Source organism: Carcharhinus amblyrhynchos, chromosome 6 (genome assembly GCF_965287045.1).
Source record: "Carcharhinus amblyrhynchos chromosome 6, sCarAmb.v2.hapA, whole genome shotgun sequence".
NCBI lineage: Eukaryota > Metazoa > Chordata > Chondrichthyes > Carcharhiniformes > Carcharhinidae > Carcharhinus > Carcharhinus amblyrhynchos.
In genome coordinates, this window is record NC_137329.1 from 29147232 (window position 1) to 29156433 (window position 9202).

Sequence of the window (9202 nt, forward strand, 5' to 3'; positions counted from 1 at the left end):
ATAGAGTATGAAAGCAAACTTGTAGTGTAAATAAAAACTGACTGTAAAAGCCTCCATAGATATGTGAGAAACAGGGCAACTTAGAATGGAGAACAAAGAAATGACCAAATGGCCAACTAAATACAAGTTTTGGTTCTGTCTTCACAAAGGGGGTCAAATAATAAGAACATAAGAACATAAGAAATAGGAGCAGGAGTAGGCCATCTGGCCCCTCGAGCCTGCCCCGCCATTCAATAAGATCATGGCTGATCTGTCGTGGCTCAGCTCCACATTCCTGCCCTCTCCCCATAACCCTTAATCCCCTCTCTTATCAAAAACCCATCAACCCGCGTCTTAAAAACATTTAGTGAGGTAGCCTCCACCACTTCAACGGGCAGAGAATTCCAGAGATTCACCATAATGTACCAGAAATTTGGGGAACACAGGGTTTATTGAGAAGGAGGAACTGAAGGAATTAAGTATTAGTAGGGAAATTGATCGGATTGAAGATCAATAGGTCCCCAGGGCCTGATAATCTGCATCCCAGAGTATTTAGGAAGTGGCCCTGGAAATAATGGATGATGGAGGCCATCGTCAAGGTTCAACAGACTCTCAATCAGTTCCTGTGGATTGGAAGATACCTAATGTAGCCCAACTATTTAAACAAGGGGATAGAGAGAAAACAGGGAATTATAGACCAGTCAGCCTAACATTGGAGGTGAGGAAAATGCTAGAGTCCATTATAAAAGATTTAATAGCAGAGCACTTGGCAAATAGTGGCAGGATCAGATAGAGTCAGGATGGATTTATTTAAGGAAAACCATGCTTGATAAATCTACTGGAACTCTTTGAGAAAGTAACTAGTGGAGTTGATGAGGGGAAGCAGTATGTGTGATTTATTTGGACTTTCAGAAAGCTTTCAACAAGGTCCCACATAAGAGATCAACTTGTAAAGTTAAAGAATGTGGGATTGAGGGTAGTGTATTGACTGGAAAGAAAACTGGTGGGCAAACAGGAAACAAAGTGTAGGAGTAAACAAGTTTTTTTCCATGCGGCAGGCAGTGACTATTGGTCTACCATAGAGATCAGTGCTAGGACCCCAGCTATTTATAACTAAATGTAATATCTCCAAAGTTGCAGGAGACACAAAATTGGGTGGGAGGGTGAGCTGTGAGGAAGATGCAGAAATACTTCAGTGTGATTTGGACAAGTTGAGTGAATGGGCATAGGCATGGCAGATATAGTATAATGTGGATTTTTAAAAATTTATTAGATATAGGCATCGCTAGCTGGGCCAGGATTTATTGCCCTTCCTGTGAATCTGGAGTCACATGTAAGCCAGACCAGGTAAGGGTGACAGATTTCCTTCCCTAAAGGATATTTGTGAATCAGATGGATTTTTACAACAATTGACAATGGTTTCATGGTCATCATTAAACTTTTAATTCCAGATTTTTATTGAGTTCAAGTTTCTCCATCTGCTATGGTGGGATTCAAACCCAGGTTCCCAGGGCATTATCTTGGGTCTCTGGATTACCAGTCCAGCAACAATACCACTGCACCACTGCCTCCGCAAAAACTTGAGGCCATCCACATTGGTAGCAAAAACAGGAAGGCAGATTATTATCTGAATAGATTGAGAGGGGGAAATGTGCAGTAAGTCCTGGGTGTTTGAACTTTTACAAATGCGCCTTTAATTTGTAAAATAGCAGGTTAAAAAAATATTCACTAGACAAAGAAAATGAAAGCAAAAAGAAATCCTTTTTGGAGCTGCAAACACTGACATGTCAATGTTATGTAGGTGTTCCCCTCAGCTGAAGGGTCAGTTACCAGGGGACACAAGTTAAAAGTAAGGGGTGGGAGGTTTGGGGGGATTTGAAGAAAAACTTTTTTACTCAGAGGGTGGTGACAGTCTGGAATGCACTGCCTGGGAGGATGGCAGAGGTGGTGAAGTATCTGGAGGAGTACTTGGCACGTCATAACATTCAAGGCTATGGCCTGGTGTTATCGGACAACAAGTTTTACGAAATTGGGCACACAATACGGAAGCAGACTAAAGTTACACTCAGAGCCTCTCCACTAAAAATCACAAAGTAACAGACACAGATTAGCAGGCAAGAGCATGCTTTTAGAATGCAAATGAGGCCTAGCACACAAGGGGAGCTCTCCAGGATGGCACCTACAGGAACTAAATCCCCACCCCATCAAAATCAGCACTTCTAAAACAGTCAAACAACCCATGGAGACACCTAAAATTAGCATAGCTAAGGAAACGTTCCTGGCCCCTCAAACCTCTTTTGAGATCACTGACACACCTATGGTTCAAACCCCAGAGATTCTAGACCATTAATAATCAATCAGACAAAACGATTAACACACACTTAAACAATTTCCTCAACACTTGAAAACATCGAGACATGATGGCTAAGGTCGAATGCTGTAAACAAAGTATGAGCATTTGAATCGCATACTGCACCGAAGTTCAGGTATAACTATAGCCCGCTGCGAGGGACCGTTACAGCGCTTTCGGGACAGTCCGACTGTATGTCCTGACTGCGCTTCTCCATCGATGTAAAAGAAAATAAAGCTGTGCCGTTATTGAACTTCACCCTGAGTCTGTAGTGGTCGTTTCGCCCACTCGCGCTAACAATTGGGGGCTCGTCCGGGATCGTGACCATCCCTGGAACGCCATCTCCTGGCACTGGGTGAGTATCTTTACTCATTTCATCAAACCCGTGGAATATTCGTGTCTCAGTGTCAGAGCGGAGTTTCACAGCTGCTGCGATCTGAACTTGTGAACAGGGTCCATTCAGTAGCTGCACAGTGGTAACGTGGGTTTAAGTTTCTTTTTGGGCGGGCGGCTGGGATCGCGAACTGTGATTCACTGTGTTATTTTTACATTCCGCTGACTCCCAACAAGCCCAACCGCAGACTGACTGCCCACTAGGGGACCCGACAGAACGGGTGTTATAGAGTAGGGATATTACTCTGGGATTTAAGGTTCAGGGACAGCACCCTGGGATTTAAGGTTAAGGAGGACATCCAAGGTTTCGGGCCACTGGGACCGGACTCTCGGAGTTCGGTACACGTCCAGGCGCTGCAAGTCGGTGAGGACCTCTGCAGGCGCGAGACATCGGGCCACTGGGGGCAAAATCTGTGAGGAATTTGCTACATGTCTGGGCGCTACTAAGTCTGGAGCCTCCGTGAGTGCCTCGACCACTACAAGCAGGAGACCTCTGGTAGAGTGAGAAAACGACTACACATCGGGGGACTCCGACCCGCGGTCGACTACACACCAGTCCGCACCCAGGTCCAGGTGACTCCCTGGGAGATAGGGAAACGGCTGCCCTCTGACAGTCGATTTAGCGATAGGAGTTTGGGTAGGAGCTAGTGGCCCCCGTCACTGTAGTCGGTAGTCTCTCCATACGCTGCGGCCCCTGCAGAGAACCTGTACACAGCTCACCTGCCTCTGAGAGCGACAATCTCCCTGCTACACGCAGGTCGGACTCTGCAGGTTGTCACTGAATGTACAAACATACTAACAGTGGGAACACGAGACCGTAACCCAATCAAAGATACACACACAAGTATCTGTGAAAGCATTAGAGCCAGGGTTGGTACACTACTGACCCTAGTAAAGGAAACTAACATGGATAGCAACAGTACCACCTTTGATTGGGGACCAGATGGATCCCTCACCCGCTATCTAGCAGACAAAAACAAGAATCTAATTAAAAGCATGATGAAGGCAGGGTGGAAGCCCCACGACCCGCTCGAAACCCAGCGGGAGTGGTGGACAAAAGAGAAAAGGAGCAAGGATGACAAGGCTTGGATCCTAATATTAAAGGCTCATGTCACCCTTGCAGGATAAGTTCATAAATATGTACAAGAAAGGCAGGAACAAGCTGCACAGCGACAGCACGCCGCTGTGATGGCCACTAACCCTGTGCTGCCAGCGCTGTCCGACTTCTCACGCGAACCTCCAAGTGAGGAGTGTCCCGACTGGGAATGTTTAGTGGATGAAACGGGTCCACTATGCCCGACAGGGGGGGCATTCCACCTACCACCAACCCCCCAATCCCAGAGCGTTATGGCAGCCCCCGTTAAAATTGAGTGTGTCCCCAGGGGGCAAGGGGGAGGCGGGCGAGGGCGACCTGCCCAGGCTCAGATAAAGATGACATATGTATCCCTTACCCCGGGGGACACCATGAAACTGCTGGACAAACTCCCGACCCTCAGCCCAGACACAGTAACACGATCTTCTGGCAAAAACTTAAGGAGATGCAAATGTGTCACAATTTACACAATCGGGATATAGCAGGGCTCGTAAGAGCCAAAATGCCGGACAATTATTGGACCCGTCTTCAGGTAGAGCACCAGAACAGGACCTGGTGCGCGAACCTGAACGAGAGCAGCCGACAGCAAGACCAAGCTCTGACGGATTTTAAAGATGATATTACCCAAACCATGGGGCGTGTCCCCGTGAGCTGGAACGCAATTGTAGGGGTAGTGCAGGGGGAGGAGGAAGGAGCCCAGGAATATGGGCAACGGAAATTTGACGCCTTTTTGGAGCATGGGGGAATGCCCGATGCCGATAGACAGAACCCCACATTCCTCCAGCTATATAAGGACGGGCTGAGCCCAGCGCACCAGGCTATCCTAAAGGCCGGGTTGGTAAACTTCAACACCTTTGATGAGCTAGAGAACTGGGCTATGACTGTCGACAACCAACAGAGAAAGATCCAAAGCGCTAGGGCAGGGGTATCTTCCCTGGGAACTGACAGAGGGGCTGCTACAGGTGTGGGGAACCGGGTCATTATAAAAAGGACTGCCGCGTCCAGGCATCCCAACCCTCCCACATATGCTGCAATTGCGGCAGCACTGGACACAATGAGTCAGTTTGCCATAGCAAGAGGTTCCCAAGGAGAGAACGAGAGCCCCCCAGGTACGACCAAACCCCGGCAAGCACCCCTGACCTGAAAGAGAACAAAGTCATTTCCGATACTGCACACCTCAGCCACCAGCAGCTGCTGGATATTATACAGACTCTGGTGGCGCAAAAGACCGCATGCATTGCGTCGGCCCCCACCCCGAGAGCCAACCCCCACATCTGGGTTAACGCATCGTTAGGGGGCCGGCAATGCAAAATATTAATAGATACGGGGGCCGCGATATCCCTCACCAACATGGCACTTCCTACAACCCACCGTTCCATCGTAGTAGTGGGGGGGTAGGGGGAAATAGAACTACAGCTTACCAGAGCGAGGCAGTCCTACTAGAGATTGAGGACATTTTACTCCCAGTACACTTCCGGGTATGCCCGAACCAGGAGGGAACAATCTTGGGGATAGACCTCCTGGGGGAGTTAGGTGGGGTGGTGGATGCCTTTAACAAGCGCCTGCTGTGGACTGCGAGAAAGGAACACAAAAGTGGGATTCAGGAATACCGAGTCCCGAATAAAAACGTGGCTGCAGTCCGGGCAGGAGACCACACCTACACAGCCCGAGACTGGGGAAAGGAAGGGACAGTAGGGCTTCTATGCCAATCATTACCCCAAGTCTGGGCAGCAGGGAAACAAGACTGCGGCCTCGTAAAAATCCCTCCCCTACACACACACGGGCCAATCCATGAGGGGGTTGAGCTATGAGGAGAGGCTGAATAAACTAGGCTTGTACTCGTTAGAGTTTAGAAGAATGAGGGGAGATCTCATTGAGACGTATAAGATGATGAATGGGATGGATAGGATAGAGGTGGAGAGACTCTTCCCGCTCAAAAAAGACAGTAGGACCAGGGGGCACAGCCTCAAGATAAAGGGGAGGCGGTTTAGAACGGAGTTGAGGAGGAACTTCTTCACTCAAAGGGTGGTGAATCTCTGGAATTCTCTGCCCGTTGAAGTGGTGGAGGCTGCCTCGCTAAATATTTTTAAGAAGCGGGTTGATGGGTTTTTGATAAGAGAAGGGATTAAGGGTTATGGGGAGAGGGCGGGAAAGTGGAACTGAGCCACGACAGATCAGCCATGATCTTATTGAATGGCGGGGCAGGCTCGAAGGGCCAGATGGCCTACTCCTGCTCCTATTTCTTATGTTCTTATGTTCTTAATACCCCATAAAGCCTGAGGCGCTACAGGCCACTGAGAAAATCGTTCAGGCTCTGGTTGCCCAGGGTATTTTAAAACCTACAGTGTCTAACACCAACTCCCCGATATGGCCAGTCCGTAAGCCAGGCAGAAGTTACCGACTGACCATAGACTACACTGCCCTAAGCAAAATAACCCCGAAAGAACACCCCATAGTCGCGAGTCCATCCACTATTTTTAATGGACTCCGACCTGAACATGGTATTTTCTCTGTGTTAGACATAGCAAACGGATTCTGGTCCATCCCGCTTCACACGGACTCCCAGGAAAGGTTCGCCTTTACCTGTGGAGGGAAACAGTACACATGGACACGCCTCCCCCAAGGGTTCCACAACAATCCCAACATTTTCTACCGAGTTATGAGTGAGGCCCTTGAGGACTGCGACCTGTCCCCAAATAGAAGTACCTTCCTCCAATATGTGGACATCCTTATTGCCTCCACCAACCTCACAGGACATATAGGAGCCCTGTCCACAATCCTACGCCCCTTGCAGGCTGCAGGGTTTAAAATCAACCCAACAAAGGCACAGATTGCACAACAGGAGGTCCGGTATTTAGGACACAACATAAGGAAACAGAGCCCTCCCCTCCGATCGGAAGAGCGCGATTATAAATATGCCCCGTCCAAACACAGCGAAAGGGGTGCGTAGAGTTATGGGACTATTTAACTACTGCCGGAATTTCATTGACCAGTTTGCATCCCTGGCTGATCAAAGGGGGAAAGCCAGGAGCAGGAAGGAACAATCAAGTGGGGACCCGAACAGGAGGTAGCATACACATGCCTAAAATCAGAACTATTAGCAGCTCCAGTCCTACGCCTGCCTAACATAACCAAACCCTTCCACCTCTTCTATTACTCAGAGGAGGGATTTTATAGCTCCGTGGTAACCCAAGAATACGGGGGTGCCATGTGACCGGTGGCATATTATTCCACCCGACAATCCCCAGTAGCCCAGGGACTGCACAAGTGTGTAGCAGCTCTAGATTGTGCCGCCTGGGCAGTCAGGGTATGCGAACCGATCACTATGTCAGGACAAATCATTTTACACACAAAACACACCATCGTTGACCTCCTGAATACAGGCCGACTCCAGACTGTTTCGGACGCCCCCGAGACCGGTCCGTCCAGTTAGTGCGGGACACTGGGAAGAACCCCACTGAGGGACTCCTATCAGAGGGAGGTCCACACTACTGCCTGATTAACCTAGACACTGAAGCGGAGGGAGGGATTAATGACCAACCCATAGATAACCCCGACCTCATACTGTATGTAGACGGGTCCCGAAGACAAGTAGACAGACAATATCGCACAGGTTGGGCAGTAGTAGACCAAAAAGGGACACCGGTAGCAAAAGACACTATGAGTGGGGAGACCTCAGCCCAAGTGGCCGAACTCATAGCCCTCACGGAAGCCCTCAAGACAGGAAGAGAAAAGCGAGTAAATGTATATACTGACAGCCAATATGCGTTTGGGGTGGTCCACGATTACATGATGGCCTGGAAAAGGCGCAGGTTTATCACCACGGGGGGTTTGGGGGCTGCATAAAGCATGAAAATATAATCCGAGACCTGGTATCTGCAGCCAGGCTGCCCTCAGAAGCAGCCGTAATTAAGGTAAAAGCCCACCAAAGAGTAAAGACAGCAGATCAGAAGGGGAACCAACTAGCAGACGCTGCAGCCAAGGCTGCAGCTAGGGAAGCCCTCCTGCACGTAGCCACCACCACAACAGCACCCTTGGAGGAAGGTGATATTTATAAGCTGCAGGGTAGTACCAGCCTAGATGAGGTGGCACAGTGGGAACAGGCAGGGGCGTCCAGGGACAAAGACGGAGTGTGGCGCAGAGGGCACCAATTCATCATTATAAGCTAAATGCCTGCAAAACGGCAGGGAGTTGAAAGGTTTCCTGCCAGGAAGATGAGGGAGAAGAAAGGCGGGATTGGTGATCCACTGGTGTTTTAGAGTTTCCGGTGACCGCGAATGATCTGATATCTTACCTGCTGGTGAAATGAAAGCCATGGCGACAACACTTAAAAATAAGATCCTCATCTTTCATTTGGAAAAAGACAAACGTTTTATCCCGGGAATAGATTCTTGAAGGTCATTTCCAAAACCGTCTCTTCTTTTCACTTTCGTTTCACCGTCCACTCCCAGTTGGCGATCCTGGATTGATTTACGCGTGGTTTCAAACTAACCCGGAGGAATTACATTCAGGGGTCTTGGTTTTCGCCTTGACGTCAAGCGTCACGGAATATTCTTGTTCATAACATCTCTGTTCAACATCCTGTTTTTAAACCGGATCTCACAACTCAAACTCTCAGATCCACTGCCGAGATTTCTCAGCCCACTTTTACCGATGTTCAGACCACATTGTTGCATATTAAACATCTAGAGGGAAATTTAGAACGGAAACCAGGATTCGTTGAGATGGCTGTGTTTAAGATCAACCTCAGAGAATGCCCTTCATAACTGCCTGATCAAAGTTCAACACAAGTTACACAATCTCAGAGGGTGAGATTGCACCGTTAGTAGATCGCACCAATCGTGGAAAATAGGGTGTGTGCCTAACAATCCGTACATTTTGATTTAATGTTTTAAATTTCCTTTGGACTTTGGTTTCTGTTTGGGTGATCCCCCCCTTCCTTCTCGGGGGGCTGCCCCTTTTAATTTGTCCCTATGTTAATTTGAGTTTGTTTTACTCGTTTGGGCACTGCCGAACAATCCGTTTCACACCCAGTGCCAAACAGTTGGCAATTCTCCTAATTCCTCAACCAGTTTGCGTCCATTCTCACCCTGAAAGGGTGCAAGGCTGAGTAGCATGAGATTGACTGCATTGCAATCTCATTAGTGAGTTTAGCACTCCTGGAATGCACCCACTACTCTGGTGTGACATCAGACCGGTGTGAATTATTGTTTTTACAAAGTGTGATTCCAGTGCAGCAGTTGTGAGGGAGAGCAAGGAGATGAGTGCCGCTGATGTCCCATACCTCATGGCTGTAAGAGGGCAGGTGCTGACATGCCATGGTGTGGTACAGGGTGGGGTGGGATACCCCAATGGGTGCAGGGGCTTTGGGGAGGATGATTGGACTG

At 48.8% G+C, this 9202-nt stretch overlaps 1 protein-coding gene across 1 annotated transcript in view; it reads right to left on the minus strand.

Moving 5' to 3' along the window:
• LOC145343665 (uncharacterized) overlaps positions 1-8383 on the minus strand; it is a 48980-nt gene extending 40597 nt beyond the window's left edge. Inside the window, exon 1 of the mRNA XM_080189831.1 lies at positions 8110-8383. Within this exon, the coding sequence (XP_080045957.1) occupies positions 8110-8161 (52 nt within the window). The 5' untranslated portion in view covers positions 8162-8383. The remainder of the gene's footprint in view (positions 1-8109) is intronic.
• Between the last annotated feature and the right edge of the window lie 819 nt (positions 8384-9202).